This window comes from Sinocyclocheilus rhinocerous, unplaced genomic scaffold (genome assembly GCF_001515625.1).
Source record: "Sinocyclocheilus rhinocerous isolate Xijiao unplaced genomic scaffold, SAMN03320098_v1.1 scaffold1341, whole genome shotgun sequence".
In the NCBI taxonomy this organism is placed as follows: domain Eukaryota; kingdom Metazoa; phylum Chordata; class Actinopteri; order Cypriniformes; family Cyprinidae; genus Sinocyclocheilus; species Sinocyclocheilus rhinocerous.
Genome location: NW_015637670.1, coordinates 150,042 through 171,340, shown reverse-complemented (window position 1 = coordinate 171,340; position 21,299 = coordinate 150,042). Strand labels below are relative to the sequence as shown.

Below are 21,299 nucleotides of genomic sequence, written 5' to 3'. Positions count from 1 at the left end.
TGGTCAGTTTGTGTGTAAATGTACGTTTTTGATAAACGTTTTACACTTTTGATGTAATTTCTAGCAAGAAATTAATATTGCAGTAATGAGATATTCACTTAGTTATCACCAAAGCTCTCTATATTGTCTGTCCGAAATCAGTTTCGTGAGGTGCCTTCGTGCGCAAACACTGCCTGCAAGTCATTGCCTGATAGGGCAGCGAGGCAACAAGTCAGCTGCCTAAGTTTTCGGATGCAGCCACAGTTGATGCAGAACTATGAACCGACTGTCTTAAACTCAGTGCTTTTTCCGTCACTGCGCCTGCATGAAAACAGAAATGTGTGTTTATTTTGCATCTATAGTGTGAGCAGTCAAGTTGCAGCTTGACGAACGGTCCATACAGTGTGAGCACATAAATCCTGAGCTTTGGCTTGAAATCGCATGTGATTTATTCATACAGTGAGAGTTGGTATTTAATTTTTTGGTATTGCTGAAATCGCACAGTGTATGCGCAGCCTCAGACAGCACGCAATCAGTTCTCCGTGTGTCTGAATTGTCAAATACTTGCCCACCCCGTCCCATATTCCCCCATGAGTAACTTGGTCCCCCTAGTTAGGTGTTATGAACTAAACAAATGATATTAACAGCATTTATTAATCATGGTTAATGTTAATTTCTGAATATAATAATATAGTACAGTGCTCAAAAAATGAAGGGAACACTTAAATCACACATTGGATCTCGATGAATGAAATATTCAAGTTGAAAACCTATACAGTACTTACATCATTAAGAACAAAATAATGTGACAATGATCAGTGGTAACCAAAATATTCAACCCAATGAGGGCTGAATTTAAAACCACAGCAAAAATTAAAGTTAAAAAAAATAAATAAAATAATAATAATAATAAATTAAAGGCTGATCAAAGTTGCATGAATTTCATCAAAGCATTTCATAATGTAAGTCAGTATGGTGTATGGCTCCCACGCGCCTGTATGCACTCACAACAATGTCTAGGCATGCTCCTGATGAGATGGTGGATGGTGTCCAGGGTGCTCTGTCCTGCTCTCCTTGTGTATCTCCCGGTATCTCCTCCATGCTCTTTAGACTATGCTGGTAGACACACCAAACCTCCTTGTGACGGCATGTATTGATGTGCCATCCTGGAGGAGCTAGGCTACCTGTGCAGCGTGATTGGGTTGCAGTACTGCCTCATGCTACAAATAGTGAGACGGACCCTAACAAAACACAAAACTAGAGACAAATCAGTCAGGAAGGGAAGGAGAGAGCAATTGTCTTTGGTCATTATCTGCAAAACCATTCCGTTTTAGGGGTTGTCTTGCTGTTGTCTCTCCAGTGCACCTGTTGTCACATACATTTGCACCAAAGCAGGTGGAGCTGATTCACAATCACTTATTCTTCCTAACTGGACAGATTGATATCTCTGGAGTTTAATCGACTTGGAGTTATACTGTGATTATTAAGTGTTCCCTTACTTTTTTGAGCAATGTATATAGTAATATATTATCCAGACTACATTAACTATGTTAACTTGTGTCAGGTAAACTGAATGTGCTTCATGTGGTAGCATTTAAATTAACTGATTTTATTCAAGTCAGATATACAGAATCATTTAAAATAGCTGAATCAACCAGACATCATTAGGTTACACCAACTGAAGTAAATTGTATCAAGTTCTGTTAGAAATATTTTGTGGTGTTTGGTGTGATGGAAGATGAGAAGAAAACAAGTATTCCTGCATCTCTGCAAAAAGTTCAGGTGAGAGACATTAAACATCTTACAATTTTGGATCAATATAATTTCTCCTCACCTGAAGGACAATTTAAGTGGTTAAAGAGCTTTTCACTGTATCTTGTAGACTGATGTTGCTGTGTTTCTCATATGTAAATAGATCGTGACAGGAAAGGGTACTGCAGAACTGACCAATCAGATGATCACTGAGACCTTTCCAAACATTAACCAGCTGGTTGGACGATCAATCTATGTTTCAGTCAGTCTATTAACAGAAAGTGGTAAGACTCAACAGATACTGTATGCACATGTTTACCTGCACGTGTGTGATTGTATGAGAAGCTAATCGTTTGTGTGTTTCAGGCAGTGAAATGGTGGAAGCAGAAAGGAGAGGCATTCAGATTGTGACGTCACCGTACACCATCCACTTCAAAAAAACACCACACTTCTTCAAACCTGGGATGCCCTTCGATGTCTCGGTATAAAATATTGACTAGATAGTTGAGAACCTGAAGGCTTATAGGAACTGAGCAACAATTCAATCGACATATAAACAGAGATCACTTATTTTGCTTTTTGTTTTTGTCCTGGGTTTTATAAAAGGTATACGTAACAAATCCTGACCAGACGCCTGCTGTAAATGTGGGAGTGGAGGTCAATCCTGGAGGGGTCAGAGGTCAAACAAGAGACAATGGCATTGCGAAGGTTACAGTCAACACTCCGGGAGGATCTCCCACACTGGACATCACTGTAAGACCTGCCAAGATGTGGAACAAGCTGTTTGATTATGTTTATTTGTTGTCTGTGTGAATCAGCATGAATACATTTTTTTTTTCAGGCAAAGACCAAAGATCCAGATATAAAAGACGAAAATCAGCAGGCAGTGAAGAAGATGACGGCTCAGGCCTACATTCCCAAAGGTGGCTCCAACAACTACCTGCACATCGGCATTGATGCTGTTGAGCTTCAGATCGGTGATCCAATGAAAGTCAATCTGAACACTGGACGAAGTCCAGGAGTCAAAGATCAAGACTACACATACATGGTAAAGATTATCGTTATTTATTATTTATCTGCATCACAAATGTATCAGTTAATTACATCAATATGAGTTCTACCACAGCTTGTTTGAAACCATATAAAGATGCTTAAGTTTATTTTTAATTGTCTGCTTGCTTTTCAGATCTTAAGTAAAGGTCAGATCGTTCAAGCAGACAGGTTCAAGAGGCAAGGACAATCTCTAGTGACTCTGCCTGTGACTGTAACCAAAGACATGGTGCCGTCCTTCCGCTTTGTGGCTTATTACCATGTGGGCCCGTCTGAGGTGGTGTCTGATTCAGTCTGGGTGGATGTGAAGGACACGTGCATGGGAACGGTGGGTCAACCATCACAAGATGCATCTGATGTGCCAACTAGGTCTGTTTTTCTGACACACCATCTCTTGTTTTAATAACAGCTCCAGATTGAGGTGAAGGAGAAGATGAATATCTATGGCACAGGAGATGAGGTCAAGCTGCAGATAACTGGAGATCATGGAGCTAAAGTTGGTCTGGTGGTGGTTGACAAGGCTGTGCAAGTCCTTAACAAGAACAGACTCACTCAGACTCAGGTGAAGGATCTTCTTCAGACTTCACATTGCAACTTGACTTTTTTGGGCTAAAGCAACGTAACTGGTGTCTATTTTGCACCTATAGATCTGGGACGTCATAGAGAAGCATGACACCGGCTGTACAGCAGGAGGTGGGAGGGACAGTATGGGGGTTTTCACTGATGCAGGTCTGATGTTTGTGTCCAACGGTGCAGGAGGAACCAACACCAGAATAAGTATTTATTATGATTTTATTTTTTTAATTTCTTATTCTACAGTTTTATTTACTGGACAATAATATTCCCAAGGGTTATTGTCCTTCAAGTAAGGCATTTATAATCCCATTAACTGTATAACTTTGGCTCTAAATCTGAGTTGTCTTACTCTAGTAAGTTTTTTGTTCACATGTATTTTGTCCTGTTGTTTCTATTGTCTTTGGGCATATCTTGAATGTCGTACCGTGACTTTCCTGTTGTTTGGTTTCGGAAAATAATTGATAAAGATTACTAAATGGATCTTATTGCTCTTGAATTCTTTAAGATCTCACGAGTATGTATTATTATTATTATATATTTTTTTTGCAATAAACTAGCTTATTCAAATGAATTGTCCTCTAGTGTCTGAGTGTCCTAAAACTTCAAAGAGAAAACGAAGAGCTGAGAGTCTCCTGCAGATCACTAGAACACTGGGTGAGAAGCTACATTTTACTTTTTTAAGTCCCTGATATACTCACTTTTTTGTTCTTTGCTTAGGAGTGAAAATGTTTAGATGAATATGTAAATATGTGCTGCGTGCTTTCCTCTCAAGAACAAAATAACCCAACAAAAATGACTTGTCAGAAAACAGTTAAGAAAGCATGTGATTATAGATATGTGCATGTTTGCACCAGCTCTGCAATTCAGCACTTAAGTCATGTTACGATTATACATATAGCACTTTGCTTTTAACTCAAGCAGCTTTACAGTCTTAAACAGTGTGTAACTTTAGATTAGTATTTTTACTTCTGTCTGACCTCAATGGACTGAAGAGACAAAATTATCCCGAGAAGATTTTCACGCCAAAGAAGGCGGAGCCATAGAACCACACCTACCTATAATCGCTAATGGTAATTTGAAGGTGAAAGTTTCTGTAAAGTTTGTTTTGGCAAGCTGTTTCAAATGAACAAACATCAGTTTGTCCTTGATTTAGTTTGAAGTATACCAGAACCTTTACTGTGTTAAAGACCCAAAACCCTTCTCGTTTAGGTCACTTGAGTTCTCAAACACATTTTTATGTTTTGGGGATCCCTGTAGTTCTCCTACTCCCCTCATTGTTCTACACTAACATTGTCTTCTCAGCTGGTAAATACTCCGGTGAACTGAAGCAGTGTTGCGTTGATGGGATGAGGGATAATAAACTCGGCTACACCTGTGAACGAAGAGCCACATACGTCGTCGACGGACAAGCGTGTGTCAAGGCCTTCCTGGACTGCTGCAACCAGATGAAAGCACGCAAGAACACGAAGGACGAAGAGGAGGAAATGGTTCTGGCTCGCAGTACGTATATGAACTGATGGCTCCGCTAGCTTGTGCTGTGCTGTCGGAAGCTATCAATGCATAAAATAAATTGAAAATGCAGCATCCCGTTCTCACTCAAACTTGCATGATGTTGAAGCGACAAGGATCCGGTGGCAGTGATTGATATTGATATTTTGAGGCTTGGGTACTTTGGAAAGTAGGATAATAGTGAAAGTGGATAGTCATCAGAGATTTTTTTTTTTTTTTATCTGTCACAACAGGTGATGATGACGATGACTATTACACAGACTCTGAAGAGATTACGTCCCGTACGCAGTTCCCTGAGAGTTGGCTTTGGGAGGAGATTGATCTATGCGACAAATGGTGAGTAGGAGACATTCAGACAAGTCTTAGAGAAGTCACTGGCAGTGAATAAACATCATGATCTCAGTTGACTCAGACAAAGAGCAAGCATCGTTTCTCAATTATCTTTGATATGCATTTTATGTACTGGCTCACTCTAGAATGTTTATTTTTAGCTCAACAACATGAAATGACATCCATTAATGCCATTCATAGATGTTAATAAGAAAGCAGTAGTGCTATACAACAGTATTCAATGTGCTTATATTTAGAAAACATCTGAATCTTGTCCCTTGTAAGACATAATGCCTCCAGGCCGCCCAGCTTATGATGCTTTATTAGCCTGATATGAATTTAGATGCTAAACAAGCGTTAGAGCTGTACTTCAACACTTTCTGTTTTTACTGGTATTTTCTCATATTCCATATTTGTAATTTCTCTGATATATCTCATATTCCAGTCCAACAACAGCCACAGAAAAAGTGATCTACCTGAAAGACTCTATCACTACCTGGCAGATCTTGGCCGTCAGTCTGTCACCAACACTTGGTAAGGTGAAGCTGCAAACCCAGAATACATGCTCTGAAAAATATCATCATCCAGGAGCTGCTGCTTTAAATCCTTCTGTGTGTCTGTGTTCCTCCTCAAAGGCATCTGTGTGGCAGAACCTGTGGAGATGATCGTTTTTAAACACCTTTTTATTGACTTAAAGATGCCTTACTCAGCTGTGCGTGGCGAACAACTGGAAATCAAGGCCATTATTCACAACTACACCCCAAAGAAGCAGAAGGTAGATTCGATTTAATATTAAAAATGAATTTAGTTTTTATGCATATTATAGCCATGTGGATTGTAGTAAACATTTCTGCTGGAGTCAAATTATTTACTAATGACAGCATGCATGGATCCTGAGACTCATTTTAGGTTTTTGAACTGCTCGTGACTCAAACTGAAGAAACGTGTAGGATACTGTCCTGTGCTAAAACAGAAATATATCCCATCATCACACATTTCATGTTGGATTTATTTTTGGTGACGTTTCCTCTGGATATTTAAGTGATTTGAGTCTCATTCTCCTGTTGTATCCAGGTGCGTGTGGAGTTCATGGAGACAGAAGATGTTTGCAGCTTTGCCAGTAAGAAAGGCAAATACAGAACAACAGTATCTGTTGAAAAAGGCTCCAGCATAGCCGTTTCATATGTGATTATTCCCATGACGCTGGGAAATCACATGATTGAGGTGAAAGCTTCAGCATATGAGGCCTTCTACACTGATGGCGTGAGAAAGCCGCTGAAAGTGGTGGTACGTCTGATGGGAAATTCTGACACTTTTTATTTTATTTGGTCATTTGTATCATTGATAGATGTTTGTCATATTTTCAATAGATAAACTTGAGCATCTCAGGTAGTTAACTCTATCTCTCTCTCTTTCAGTCTGAGGGTGTGCTGATTTCATTACAAAGAGAAAATGTGGAGCTCAATCCAGTTAAGAATGGTGAGATTTACTGTGAACCACAGATACTTGCATCCAATCACAAAAACCAGTGAATTAATGTGATTTTACTTTCAGCCAGTCAAGACAAAAGCATTTATGAATATCATTGCAATCAATTCTTGCTCTTTTCTTGCTCAGTACTCACCAAAAGCGTACAAAATGCGACTCATGACTCTTTCTCCATCTTGCTGTTCTTTTCTATTTCTCGAACAGGGGAAAAACCTGTACTTCTTAAAGGTGACATACCAGCTGATCGGGTTCCAGACACACCTGCTAACACTTACATCTCAATTGCTGGTAAGGAAAAATAAGTTTTCAATGAATGAGTGATTTAGTTGTTTTGTTTAAGAAGAGGTAAAGTCTATATCTACAATCCTAATGTCTATTTTTCCATGTCCACGACAAATTTGTTGCATTCGTACTTCACGCTGGGGCTGGTTTCTAATAACTGTAATCACTGTTTCTTTTAAAATTGCATTTCTTTTTACAACTGCATGTGCCTCATCTGTTTGAGTTTGGGCTTAATTCACAGGGTTTTGCATGGCCAAATAAATTTTTTAAATGATGTTAATGAATCTTTGACTCTGAGTACTTTGTTAACGCAACCTCTGATTAAAAAGTTAAACAAATATGAAGCAACGGTTCCCTAGATTTCTCGCATCGATTACAAATCATGCTGATTCATATGCATCAATCTCAGAATATGATTTTGTCCGTCTTTTTTTTAAATCCATTTAAAATGGCGATTCATTAAGGTAGCATACGTCGTTCCTCACGTATCGCTGTAGCAACTGATAAGGACAAAATTCTGATTAACATGGAAAGGATACGTTTTATTGTGTGTCGTGGTTAGGACACAATGTCTGATGTCTCTTCAGGATGACCAGTGACTATCTCAATTCCCACACTCTAGTGTCGAGTCAAACCAGCTCAAGCTGAATACTCAGCCTGCGTTCACTCTTTTACCTCTCCAGGTGAAGAGATCGCTCAGACAGTCGAGCAGGCCATCAGTGGAGACTTCATGGGTCGCCTTATTGTCCAGCCCAGTGGATGTGGAGAGCAGAACATGATCTATATGACTCTACCTCTCATTGCCACTCATTATCTGGACAGCACCAATCAGTGGGCGGCTGTTGGCATGGAGCGCCGTAATGACGCCATCAACCATATTAGCACAGGTGATTTGGAATAAAATCAAAGTAGCCTACTCTCAAAGATGCTCTCTTGAAAACTTTAGATCAAAAACAGATAATAAGCAAATAAATTATTTCTTTTTTGTATAAAGGTTATCAACGACAGCTGGGCTACCGTAAACCAGATGGATCATATGCTGCATGGATAGACAGGCCGAGCAGCACATGGTATTTTAATTTCAATCAATGTTATTTGTTATATTTTCATTCCCAGTGATTCCCTGTGATAATTTATTATTATTATTACGATTATTGGTAGCAAATTATTATTTATAACTCATTTGCAATTGTTTCTGTCTGTTAAAGGCTGACAGCATATGTGGCTAAGGTCCTCGCCATGGCCAATAACCTTGTTATTATAGAGGAAAATGTGATCTGCAGCGCCCTCAAGTGGCTGGTTCTGCACAAACAACTGCCAGACGGCTCCTTTAAAGAGGAATCAGCTGTAATTCATGGAGAGATGGTGGTAAGTCGAATGTGACTATGACTGTATTTAAACTCATCTGGAGTACAGGAGAACAGGAATGGAAGCTAGCAGTAGAACTACATTAAATAATTACCCTTTGCACATCTGTAAGATACAGAGCCCCTAAGTGGACATGGTGATGGGAGGAAAAATTATATGTCAGTGTTTTTGCATTTGCTTTCATATATAAAAGTATTGCACTCCCCTCAGAAACTTTGTGTTCTCTCACAAAACTATTTAATTCCCCTGAAAAATGTTGCAAATGTATTGCGAGTGACCCTAAAGTTTATCGGGGGAATGCAAAGGTTTTACAAGTGACCTTAAAGTTTCTAGGGGAAAACGTCTCGGGTTACGCATGTAACCATGGTTCCCCAAGAGGGAACGAGACGCTTCGCCCCCTAGGGGGCTCTATGGGGAATGCAGTCTGCATGACCGGTGTCTGAAGCACGTGTGAAACCATGCCAATCTATTGGCCCACCTGGCCCATGACGTCATAGGCGGGATTCCCGGAAGTATAAAAGGGCACCTGCCAAGTACATCATCCACTTAGCTGTCTGAAGGAGACGTCGACAGGCAGGCCGAAGGCCTTCCTACGTGCCCAGGAAGGGCTACCGGACTGAAACTAAGATAGATAGGCTCTAGGAAAAAGGGCCACTCCATAGGCGCATAGCCGTAGTGGGGCACAGCTAGCCTCAGATAGCTGTATTCAAGTAAGCCCAAATAACAATGTCATAACAATGGCTGGAATATAACCACCCTCAGATGGCTATACCAAGGAGGTCCCCAATCCGCGTCAGAGCCTATAAAGCCTTCCTACAGAGCTGCCCAGACCACAAAGAGTGGGCTATCTACTTACTACCCTAGCAGGGGAGATAGCACTGTCTAGGCAAGGGCTCAAAGAGACCGCTAGTTAAAGACCCTAAAAAGGGGAGCAGTCACCACCCCATATAAAAATGTACTTAGGAAGGTGTAAGAAGGGAACCGACTGAAAAACTACCCAGACCACAAGACTGGGCTGTTTACTTATGACCCAAAGAGGGGAGACAACACTGTCTAGGTAATGGCTCAAAGACCGCTACTTAAAACCCTGAACAGGGGAGCAACCATTGAGCTAGCACACAGCTAGCTTCAGGTAGCTGTAGTTGAATAAGCCCCGTCCTGCCACCGCAAAGGCTGGAATATAACCACCCTCAGGTGGCTATACCAAGGGTGTCCCAAACCCGTGTCAGTTCCCAACAGCACTAGGTAGCTTTCCCACAGACCTGCTCAGACCACAGAGAGTGGGCTATCTACTTACTACCCTAAAAGGGGAGATAGCACTGTCTAGGCAAGGACTCAAGGAGACCGCTACTTAAAAACCCTAAGAAGGGGAGCATTCACTGAGCTAGCACATAGATATCCTCAGATAACTACGTAATTGGGAAAGGCTACCAAACTAAAAAACATGGCTAGCCTAGATAGCCCTCCTGTAGAGCTGTATAGGCAATGGCTCAGGAAACCACTATTTAAAGACCCTCGAAGAGGGAGCGGTCACTGAGCTAACACATATATATCCTCAGATAGCTATGTCACACAGGAAGGAGCTACCAGAAGCAGGACTGACCGAACTACCAGACCATAGAGATGGGCTTGTCTACTTAACCCCAAGAGTGGAGACAGCACTGTCCGGGCACAGGCTCTTAAAGAAACCACCACTCAACTAGAGCAGGGCCGAGCTTGCAGACAGCTTATCCTCAGAAAGCTATCTTTCTAGGCAAGGGGACCACTGCAATACCACCAGCCCTGGCTGTATAGTTAAATCCAAAAGGTGGCAACATCACCGCTACCAAACAGCCATCCACAGATAGCTATAGTGCGGAAAGGGTTAATTGCAGATACAAATACAGCCAGCCTCAGATGGCTGTATCTGCAGTAAACCTACCCTGCCACAACAGGGCTGGAATATGACCATCCTCAGATGGCCATGATACAAAGATCCCCTAAACCAGGTCAGTCCACTTTAGGCTTCACTTCAAAAATTCACTTCACAGCGAATATATATAAACATCATTAGTCCGAAGTCAGAGCCTGATGCAAGCAGTGGTCAATAACACAAGGCGGGGGGAGGAGGTCGAGGGAGAAAGATGATCAGGACGCGCCGGCGTCTTGACACAGAGGATGACCGCGCCTCTTATTCAGCACGTTCCTGAGATCACTTCTTCCCCTGTCAGCGGTAGGCTTTCCTCGCCAACTCCAAGGGAGGAGGGGCGCGGTTAGCGACGCCAGATTTCTGATCTTGTCTGTGAGCCTCAGCCCTAGATCGATCATCCCCCTTAAAAAAGATTTGGAGTGCCGGGGAATGAATTTCCTGAAAGCAGACGATCGTGCCTTCGCCTCCCTGAACTTTTCCACAACCGCCTCGACGGAAGTGCCAAAAAGTCCGGTCGGCGAAAGCGGAGCATCAAGAAGAAATGATTTATCTTTCTTCCCGATGGCCGCGAGGTTAACCCACAAATGTCTCTCCGTAGCCACCATCGCCACCATTGAACGCCCAATGGCAGCAGCAGTTTGCTTAGTGGCGCGGAGAGCCAAGTCCGTGGTGTGCGCGGCTCTTCGACTGCCTCCGGCGATAAGCCTTTGCCCTCATACAAATCCCTCAACAGATCAGCCTGATAGACCTGTAACACCGCCATGGTGTGCAGAGCACCACCAGCCTGACCTGCTGCCACATACGCAATGCCATTCAAGCGCGAGGTGGTCTGAAGCGCTACAGATGGCAAGACGGGAGCCTTCAAAGAGGATGACTCGCCCTGCGAGAGATAGCTCGCAAACGTCTGCTCAACAGGGGGCATCCTCGCGTATCCGCTCTCGGCCACACCCTCAACATTCACATAATCTGCATGCTGAAAGACATGCAGCCGAAAGGAATACGGTTTCACCCAGGATTTAGGTATCTCCGGGTGGAGATCTGGGAGAAACGGAAGACTCCCGGGGGCTGGACGATCAAGACCCGCCAAAAAACTAGTCTAACCCGCCAAAATCATCTAGTCAGCCGCGAACCAGCTTCGGCTTCTGACGCGTCCACGCTAGATCGAGCCGCTCAGAGGCACGATCCATCACATCCAGCATATCCCATATGCGCGGCAGGGAATGGCTGATGACGACTCGGTGCTCACACTCTCATCATCGTCACCAACCACATCAACTTCTTCATTACCATCACTATGACTAAAAGAGCCCAGCAGCACACTATCAGGATCAGATGACTCAGACGACAGAGCGTCTGGATCCCGCAGCGCACTAGAGCCTGCGGTAGGAGTCTTTGAAAGATCCATGCCCTTCTCAAACTTCTCCGCGAGCTCAACCTGCGATCCCCACGAGCTGAGTTTCTGCCGTGCCTCAGCAGCAGCGGGACCCGACCCGCGAGGCGCAGACGCTTGCCCCTTTCCCCCCGACAAAAGGGACATATGTAAACAGAGCTTACATATTGGAAATGATTCACAATGCTTACATTCGACGCCCTCAAGCACCGAACGCGCGTGCTCCTCCCCCAGGCACATAACGCACAAGTCATGCGTGTTCTCGGGTGTCAAAAACCTAGGACACGGAGGCACGCACTTCTTGAAATGCTCACCTGGGTTGTCAGACATGGTAATACACTGAACACACTGTACTCCAAACAGATGGCTCCTGAAGACAGCAAAGAGGATGACGTATTCGGCAGGTGCCCTTTTATACTTCCGGGAATCCCGCCTATGACGTCATGGGCCAGGTGGGCCAATAGATTGGCATGGTTTCACACGTGCTTCAGACACTGGTCAGGCAGACCGCATTCCCCATAGAGCCCCCTAGGGGGGCGCAGCTTGGAGTTCCCTAGAAGGGGAACAAAAGTTTGTTGAGTGAATGTAAAGTTTCTCGGGGAAATGCAAAAGTTTGGTGAGAGAATGTAAAGTTTCTTGGAGGAACACAAAAGTTTTGCAAACAAATACAAGGTTTCTCAGAGGAATGCAAATGCTTGGGGAGCAAACAAATTTGTTGTTTGGGGCAACAAATATTTTACGGGCAAAAGCAAAGCTTCTTAGGGAATCGCAATCATTTGGCAAGCAAGCGTAAAGTTTCTCGGGGGAATGCAAAAGTTTCATGAGGGGACACAAACGTTTTGTGAGCGAACGCAAAGTTTCTTAGGGGAACTTAAAAGTTTTGTGAAAGAACACAAAAGGATTTAAAAATATTTTCTCTTATGAATTATGAACCACGATACATTTGCAATACCTATACTGTCACTATCTCACTATATTTTACAGTCCTGCAGTCCTATAGTCCTGGAAAAATATTTTAGAAAGCTTTGCTGATTTCATAATAAAACACACATTTTTGTGATATTCTGTTTATTTGTGCTTTATTCCAGGGTGACGTGCGTGGCAAAGATGCCGATGCCTCTCTGACGGCCTTTGTCGTGATTGCCATGCAAGAGGCCAGAGACATCTGTGCTGAATCAGTTGGAGTAAGAACACCTGTTACATCATTGTGTTTGCCAGAACTATTTATTATGAACAGTTGCTTTTTTATACCCTTCTTTTGGGTTTAACCTCTATCACACACTTTTATAGAGTCTGCATGAAAGTATCAGGAAGGCTGTTTCTTTCTTGGAAGGTCGGCTTCCACAACTGACCAATCCTTACGCTGTTGCGATGACGTCCTATGCCATGGCCAATGCCAACAAACTCAATAAAGACATCTTGATGAAACGCTCCTCCCAACTAGAAGGTCAGTCAAGTCAACAAGGCATCAAAAAGAGATGCACTTTGCAACAGTACTCACTCCGACCCAAGTGTAAATAGTGGAAGAATTACAGAAGTTGTGGTGTAATGACAGCTGCTTGAGACAATCCTGTTTCTATTGCTGTGTTGTGTTTGAAACAGCCGGTCGGTCCTGGACTGTCTCTGGACAGCATCATCACTCACTAGAGGCGACGGCTTATGCTGTGCTGGCGCTTGTGAAGGACAAAGACTTTGATAAAGCAGGAGAAGCAGTGCACTGGCTGAACAGACAGCAGTCTCACTATGGAGGATCTGGCACCACACAGGTACACTAACACCTCATCATTTGACTGTGATGAACAGCAGAACAAGTGCAGGACTGACACTGCAGGACAGGATTTGAATGCTTTTCTGTCTTTTCTAGGCGACCATCATGGTGTTCCAGGCCGTGGCAGAGTATCGCACGCAGGTGAAGGACCGCCAAAACTTCAATCTGGACGTGGAGCTGTCCGTGGCAGGAAGAAGCAAACCTGTCAGATATACTATCAAAAGAGAGAATGCACATCTTACACGGTCAGACAGGGTGAGGAGTAACTCATCTACTAGATTCAGATTGTTTGTGTTATTTGTCAATAGTCTTGCGTTTGGTCAGTGAAATCTTCAGGTATCTCTGTTACATTTGATTATTCTGATGACTAGAGTACATCTGCATTCACTCAACAGGTGGACATAAACCAGGAGTTCAATGTAACTGCTAAAGGAACTGGAACAGCCACTCTCTCAGTGAGTGTTCATGAGCGTTTATACAGTCAACAGCAAGATTAAAGCGTTTGAACATCTAATCTGAGACGTGCTGCTGTTTTCAGGTTCTGACGCTGTACTACGCCAGACCTGTTGAGAAGAAATCTGACTGTACTTTCTTTGATCTGACTGTTAAAATGGAGAAAGACAATGAAGGTAAGAATGAGTTCATGCCCTTTCTGTGGCACTTTCCATACAGTCAGAGCTAAAATAAAACCTCCAAAACACTTCATTATGTGCTGCTTTTTTATTTTAATTACTACCATGGTTTTTTACCATGTTTTTTTTTTTTTTTTTCTCCTTTAGCAAAACAAGGAGTCATTGAAACGTTCAAGATCACTATGGATTTCTAGTATGTGAACACATATTCTAATAAGTTTATTGTTATGCCAAGAACTATTTTATTTGTAATTTATCAGCATGTGATTATTTTGGCTGTTGTCTCACTTTCACTGATTAATTGGTCAGAGCCCAAGTTCGATCCCACCTTACTTTTCCCACATTGGCGGTATGTTTGCATCATGAACGTGAATATTAGTGATATATAGCTTCACAAAGACAGTTTATTTAGATATGAGCAGCTCTGCATTACTACAATATAATAATTCTGAAGTCAAATGGATTCGGGTTCACACCAAAAGCTCTAGTGTGAAAACAGCTTTAAACACAGACAGAGTATATGGAGCAAAACTACAAAACCTACGAGACCTGTCTTTTAAATCTTATCTTGATCTCCATCTTCACAGCTTCAAAAGTGATACAACCGATGCCACCATGACTATTCTGGATATTGGCATACCGACCGGATTTACTGTGGAGACCAGAGATCTGGAAGAGGTATTGTGATGATAAACTGATGCAATGATGCCACACATCTGTATAGCATTGAGTAAATTACATCAATCTAGAACATCCTAGAAGCAAACCTTAAATAGTTGGCCTATCTGACATTGTCTATCAAAAATACTCACTGGAGTCACTAGCTGTTTTAATCTAAACAGCTATCGCTAACGCAGTTATTTTGCATTACGTCAGCCTGTTAAAGGGATAGTTCACCCAAAAATGAAAATTTCCCCATAATTTACTCACCCTCAAGCCATCCTAGATGTAAATGACTTGAACGAATCCAATCGGAGTTATATTAAAAATTGTCCTGGCACTTCCAAGCTTTATAATGGCAGTGAATGGGTGTTTTTTGTCAATAATCCAAAAGAAGTCCAATAAAGCACATCCATCCATCATAAAAAGTGTCCCACACACACATAAAGGCCTCCTGTAGAGAATCAATGCATTTTTGTAAGAAAAAAATCCATATTTAAAATTGTATAAACAGTAATCTCTAGCTTCCGCTAACTGTCGTACACGTGTTCACAATAGAACACCTTTCCGGCGGATGACGTTGGACATTGGACAGCGTAAGGTCCGGTGAGAAGTGACGAATGCAGAAGCGCAGCGGAGAGAGCAAAACAAAACATGAATTAACATGAGATTTGTAAAGAAAAAAGTCAGAGGATTTCGAAATAAGCCAAGAGGAGACTGATTTTCCTTTGCTTCCTTTGCTCCTGTAAACAAATATCGGTTCTCGCGAGACTAGCATATTCTCACTGGACCTTACGCTACGCCTACATCCTACGTCATCCGCTGGAATGAGCGTGCGTACGACGGTCAGCAGAAGCTAGAGATTACGGTTTATAAAGTTTTAAATATGGATATTTTTCGTACAAAAACGCATTGATTCGCTACAGGAGGCCTTTATTCACCCCCCGGATCAGTGTGGCACACTTTTTATGATGGATGGATGCGCTTTATTGCACTTCTTTTGGACTACTGAAAAATACCACCCATTCACTGCCATTATAAAGCTTGGAAGAGCCAGGATATTTTTTAATATAACTCCGATTGGATTCGTCTGAAAGAAGGAAGTCATATACACCTAGGATGGATTGAGGGTGAGTAAATTATGGGGTGATTTTCATTTTTGGGTGAACTATCCCTTTAAGTTCTGTTGAGTCCATCAAACAAACTTTGAAAGAAAATAACTATTCTGTAATATTACTGTACCTGCACTGACATGATCAGATGACAACAGAATTTGACCTGAATTGAGCTGGATAATGACACTAATTGCAACATTGATGCTGTTATTCAACTGAATTGGATTAACATCAAACTGACTTGAGCTGAATAACGACAGTGTTGTGTTCTGTAGAGGTACTTACATCTGAGTTTAACTTTTTTTTAATGAATTTTGCAACTTTGACAGTTGAACTGCATTGAAACAACACTGTACTGAATTGAGCTGAATCATGACACTAGAGCTGCTTTACAGCTGAAATTTTATTTCGTGATTCATGAACATTTTAACACTGTTTTTTGGTTTAATGTGAAGCTGCGTTGAAACAATTTGTGTTGTATGAAGCACTATATAAAAACAAATGTGACTTGATTGTGCATGCAATCTAATAATCATTTACAAGCAGGTCATAAAGCATTTTGATCATATCGTGTATTCATTTATGTCTTGTTTCCTTGCCCCTAGTTGTCCAGAGGGAAGGAGAGATACATTCAGAAATTTGAGATGGACAAAGTGCTCTCAGAGCGAGGATCCCTCATCCTCTACTTAGATACGGTATTTCTATAATATATTTATATTTCTATAAAATATTGTTGAATTCTTGATTCTGATTGGCTGACAAAGTGCTCATTAATATCCAGTTACTGTACAGCCATAAGGTTCCATGTCACTGCGTGTTCACCTTTGTGTACAGTGTGGCCAACATATTATAGTTTTATAACCACAAGAGAAAGTGCATATGTAACATATAGCTTATGGCTGTAACAAATGTACATTTTATTTTGTTTTATATCAGCTATGTCAATATATTCGCAGTGTAAATGCAGCTATAGATTTTTTTTTATTCTTTTTATTTTCCTAATTACTTTTTTGCTTGTGCAGATGTTAACATGGACAGTTTGCAACATGACATCTAATCATAAATTTGCTTTGTTTTCTGTTTTATCAGGTTTTGCGTAAAGAGACACAAAGAATTGCCTTCAGAATGAACAAGATCCTTAATGTGGGTCTGCTACAACCTGCTGCAGTCACAATATATGAATATTACTCTCCCAGTAAGTGTTTGGTGCGCACACACACACACACACACACACACATACACACACATACACACACACACACACACGCACACACACTCAAAAATAGTTTCTGACTGTTTTTTTTCTTGACTTTCCTATCCTGCACTAAGTCCATTCAATGATTTACTCATCTGCCACAGTAATGCCTTTGATCAATCTTCGTTTGGGCACTTTTCTCAGTAGATATTATTACATTCATAATAATGTAAAATAGCAAAATATAAACAACAAATCATTTAACGGTAAACAGAGAAGAAATGACAAATACAAGTATATAAAAATTATAAATTATAGTGGCATTCATTATAAACAACTTGAATTATAAACGGCATGACTATACTAGTTAACGAGAAACTGAAACTTGCGGTGTGTGTGAAGCGCACTACAAATAACCATGGGCTCATGTAACTCTCTCATTCGATATCAATCAAAACGTGTGCACTTTGCACGTTTTGTTTGCTTGACGTTAAATGCATGACATAAGTCACTTTAGAATAGATGATAAAGTAACTTATATTCCAGAACTGATTGATTAATGTATTTGCATTTGATGAATCATGTCTGTTTTGTGTGTGTGTGTGTTTTTCAGATGCACGCTGTACAAAGTTCTTCCACCCTGAAAGGACAGATGGTGCGATATCCAGACTGTGTAAGGGAGAACTGTGCCAGTGTGCAGAAGGTATTATCAGCCACAAATTATTGTTTATACAATACATTTTATTTGGTCCCCTGCAGTCTTGCAGCCTGCAAAAACAGTCCAAGATGTAGTAGTTAAACAGTCTGGCCTTTAATGTGCTCAACAGACTGCTGAGGTTGAACTGAAATCATCTATATTACCAGATTAAACCTTGAATAAGTTATGGTTTATTTTATTCTTAAATGTGAATGAGGAAAAATAAACACATTTGTCTGTGATTACAAGTGTGTATGTGTGTGCATGAACATTATTAACTTCTCTGAACACAGAAAACTGCAGTTACCAGAAGAAAACGGGTGTCGGAGATGATGAGCGTTTCAATAAAGCCTGTGAAGCTGGCATGGATTATGGTAAACGCATTCAGTTTTGTGTGTTGATTCGTGTTCATGACTCTCATACTTCCAGAAATTAAGATTCACTATTTACTCATTTTGTTCTACCTTAAAGGGATAGTTCACCCAAAAATGATAATTAACCCATGATTTACCCACCCTCAAGCCAAACTAGGTGTATATGACTCTTCTTTCAGATGAATCCAGTCGGAGTTCTATTAAAAAATTGTCCTGGCTCTTACAAGCTTTATAATGGCTGCGTTCTTGTAAGAAACATATCATATTTAAAACGTCATAACCACTTTTCTGTAGCTTGCGCTAACTGTAACTGTCGTACACGGAAACCGTTCCGGGCGGATGGCGTAAGACGTATGCGTAGCGCATGCGCCGGTGTGAAGTGACGAACGCGGAAGCAGAGAGGAGAGAACAAAACAAGACGCTTGTTACGAATTAGAATTACAAAATGAGGATTTGTAAGGAAAAATGTCGCAGGATTTCGATATAAACCAAGAGGAGACTGGTTTTCCTTTGCTCCTGTAAACTAATGTTGGTTGGTTCTCGCGCGACTAGCGTATTCTCACCGGCGCATGCGCTACTCCTACGTACTAACGCTTGGTAGAGCCAGGATATTTTTTAATACAACTCTGATTGGATTCGTCTGAAAGAAGAAAGTCTAGACCTAGGATGGCTTGAGGGTGAGTAAATCTTGGACTAATTTTCTTTTTTGGGTGAAATATCCCTTTAATGCTCCAGTTGTTTGTTGCTGTTGGGATGCAATATAAAAGTTTTATACACTGCTCTTTTTATAGTGACTATGTTAAGCAACAATAATTGCAAGCACATAAAGGTTGTTGTTTTGCAACATACGGGAATAAATTATGACAACATTGGGTGACCTATTCCTTTAACCCTTTTGCAAATGCAATGAAAATGTTTGGCCTGAGCCTTATAGTTCGACATGCAGATAACAATATAATGTGTTTGACAGTTTATAAAGTCACAGTGGCTGGATCGGATCTGAAACAGGACTCTGACATCTATGACCTGAAGGTGGACCAGGTGCTGAAAGAAGGTACGGTTCATTATTATCCCATTACACGTGCTCTACAGAAGACTAAATCGCATTGCAGTTGCATTGCAATTGTTTCCTATACACTGTTCTGTCCTGTAGGCACCGATGTGGATGTTGAGGGGAAAGTGAGACCCTTTTTGGCTCGTCCAAGTTGCAGAAACCATTTGGGATTGGTAGAAGGCAAGTCGTACCTCATCATGGGCAGATCTGTTGACCTGCCAGAGCTCGGGGGAAGGTAGGTGTCCATTGTGTGTCTTCAAGAGAGCAGGATTTGCCTGAGATTTATGCATTCAAAGTCTGTGTTGTGCATCGTTCAATGACGTGACAATTTTTTTGGCTGCAACTTACGCAAAGTTCTATTTTATGTTATTTAAAGTCCGCGTGAACCAGAAGTTGCGACCGACTTTACTTCCGTATTGTGACGTACTTCCGAGAGCACGGATGAATTGTTCACCACAAAAATAGCAGTGTGCTCTAACAAAATAAATATAGTCAATTTTTATTTCATGTGTACTTTAAAAGATTAAGACTTACAGTTAATAGAAACGGACTTGAATTCACATATTTTATGATGAATATTTTTGTTTAATTATAGTAGTGTTCGACTGATATATCTCCAAGGCCGCTATATCAGCCCATATTTGGCTTTTTTTTTTTTTATTATCGGCATTGGCCAATACTTTTTTTTTTCTCTTTGGCCAATCTGTTGGACTTTTATTTTGATGGTCAATGCCTGATTTTTTTTTTTGCTTTTTTTTTTTCATTGCAAGAGAAATACTGTAGTTGTTGAAAAATGGTGTAGGCTAAATGTTTTTCAAAATGCACGAAACCAACATGAATTTTAATTGATGTTTTATGATTTTGTGAATTTTATGATTTTAAAAAGCGTTTTCCTTTTTAAAGATTTTATTTTGACCCTTATGCTGGACATGATGTGTAGCTAAGTTTGTCATTTTGTATGTTTTGTCTTCACTCTTCTGTTGTTTTTAGCCTGCAGTACATCTTGGGAGAGCAGACCTGGATTGAATACTGGCCTACAAGAGCGGAAAGCCAAACTCCAGAACACAGGCAGCGATACATCGGTATCTCTGACCTCCAGAACAGCCTTCTCAAAGAAGGATGTGCTACATAATCATATAACCAAAATAAATGTCACCTCTTGCATGAATTTTCATAGTGTTGTTTTATCCAAAATACTGCTGTAATTATATATCTATACTGACTGAATAAAAAAGTGTTCATTTTCATTTTGGAGTGCCTGGCAAAATCATTCATTATTTTCTTGCCTTTCTGAATTACAAATCCAACATTATATTTTTTCTGCAATACTTTTGAAACTGTATCTCTGTTTAATAATCATAAAATACATTGCAGATGTAAAATGATGTAAAAACATAATGTCTTTAAAACTAAAGGAGTGTACAACATTGGCAAAATCAAATACATGAGAACCTAGGTCAGACCAAAATTGCTTGGATATAGGGCAATCAAAATGTGTTTCCTTTGCCTTATTGGAAATACAATATTTCCCAGGTAAAAGCCAGGTTCTTTTCCAGTCTGTATCATCAAACAAGGACCTCTAGTAGTACCTTCCTCTTGAAGAAATGTTCCTTTTAAAATGAACAAGTTGGCGCACATGCCTACTGTTACATTTCTTATCTAACAGATCAGTACCTTCCAAGAGTAAAACAGATGGTGTAGTAGCTGTACTCCTTGGATTAAAAATAGAGTGACTTTTAACAAGGTGAATTAACCCATGTGAAATTGCTTTAACCACCATGTTAAACTCTTTTGGAGGAATCGGTAAACTATGGTATGTCATAAATTGCTCATAAGACAGAATATTTCCTGAGTCATCAAATAAGCAAAGCACACAATATTATTTTGAAATCATCTGGGGGAAAATAATGATGTATTTCTGACAGTAATATCCCTGTTATTCCATAAAAATATTCTATGGGGTGAAAAACTGTGAACATAGCATTATTGTTTATATAGCGAACAAGCTTCCAAGCGACGAGACGCTGCTAATGAAATTTGAACAAAGCTATAGCTTAGAGGGTAGATAGTTACATTTCAAAATAAAGGAAAGACTACCAATTATGTCAAAAATATGGTTGGGGATAAAATACCAAATGGACTTTAGGTTAGCTAGACATATATTAAGCCAA

General features: G+C 40.8%; 1 protein-coding gene across 1 annotated transcript in view; it reads left to right on the top strand.

Moving 5' to 3' along the window:
* Nucleotides 1-21,299, top strand: part of LOC107749247 (complement C3-like) — a 31,491-nt gene that overhangs the window by 2,865 nt on the left and 7,327 nt on the right. Inside the window, exons 8-42 of the mRNA XM_016564343.1 lie at nucleotides 1,000-1,027; nucleotides 1,687-1,761; nucleotides 1,895-2,015; nucleotides 2,098-2,213; nucleotides 2,338-2,484; nucleotides 2,573-2,779; nucleotides 2,918-3,109; nucleotides 3,191-3,343; nucleotides 3,429-3,558; nucleotides 3,940-4,011; nucleotides 4,660-4,857; nucleotides 5,100-5,202; nucleotides 5,642-5,730; nucleotides 5,832-5,971; nucleotides 6,271-6,483; nucleotides 6,615-6,675; nucleotides 6,889-6,972; nucleotides 7,650-7,853; nucleotides 7,961-8,036; nucleotides 8,175-8,334; nucleotides 12,722-12,817; nucleotides 12,924-13,080; nucleotides 13,236-13,399; nucleotides 13,498-13,656; nucleotides 13,797-13,856; nucleotides 13,940-14,030; nucleotides 14,181-14,226; nucleotides 14,621-14,711; nucleotides 16,414-16,503; nucleotides 16,898-17,003; nucleotides 17,617-17,706; nucleotides 17,994-18,074; nucleotides 19,045-19,128; nucleotides 19,228-19,363; nucleotides 20,119-20,279. Coding sequence (XP_016419829.1) covers nucleotides 1,000-1,027; nucleotides 1,687-1,761; nucleotides 1,895-2,015; nucleotides 2,098-2,213; nucleotides 2,338-2,484; nucleotides 2,573-2,779; nucleotides 2,918-3,109; nucleotides 3,191-3,343; nucleotides 3,429-3,558; nucleotides 3,940-4,011; nucleotides 4,660-4,857; nucleotides 5,100-5,202; nucleotides 5,642-5,730; nucleotides 5,832-5,971; nucleotides 6,271-6,483; nucleotides 6,615-6,675; nucleotides 6,889-6,972; nucleotides 7,650-7,853; nucleotides 7,961-8,036; nucleotides 8,175-8,334; nucleotides 12,722-12,817; nucleotides 12,924-13,080; nucleotides 13,236-13,399; nucleotides 13,498-13,656; nucleotides 13,797-13,856; nucleotides 13,940-14,030; nucleotides 14,181-14,226; nucleotides 14,621-14,711; nucleotides 16,414-16,503; nucleotides 16,898-17,003; nucleotides 17,617-17,706; nucleotides 17,994-18,074; nucleotides 19,045-19,128; nucleotides 19,228-19,363; nucleotides 20,119-20,260 — 4,162 coding nt within the window. The 3' untranslated portion in view covers nucleotides 20,261-20,279. The remainder of the gene's footprint in view (nucleotides 1-999; nucleotides 1,028-1,686; nucleotides 1,762-1,894; nucleotides 2,016-2,097; nucleotides 2,214-2,337; nucleotides 2,485-2,572; nucleotides 2,780-2,917; nucleotides 3,110-3,190; nucleotides 3,344-3,428; nucleotides 3,559-3,939; nucleotides 4,012-4,659; nucleotides 4,858-5,099; nucleotides 5,203-5,641; nucleotides 5,731-5,831; nucleotides 5,972-6,270; nucleotides 6,484-6,614; nucleotides 6,676-6,888; nucleotides 6,973-7,649; nucleotides 7,854-7,960; nucleotides 8,037-8,174; nucleotides 8,335-12,721; nucleotides 12,818-12,923; nucleotides 13,081-13,235; nucleotides 13,400-13,497; nucleotides 13,657-13,796; nucleotides 13,857-13,939; nucleotides 14,031-14,180; nucleotides 14,227-14,620; nucleotides 14,712-16,413; nucleotides 16,504-16,897; nucleotides 17,004-17,616; nucleotides 17,707-17,993; nucleotides 18,075-19,044; nucleotides 19,129-19,227; nucleotides 19,364-20,118; nucleotides 20,280-21,299) is intronic.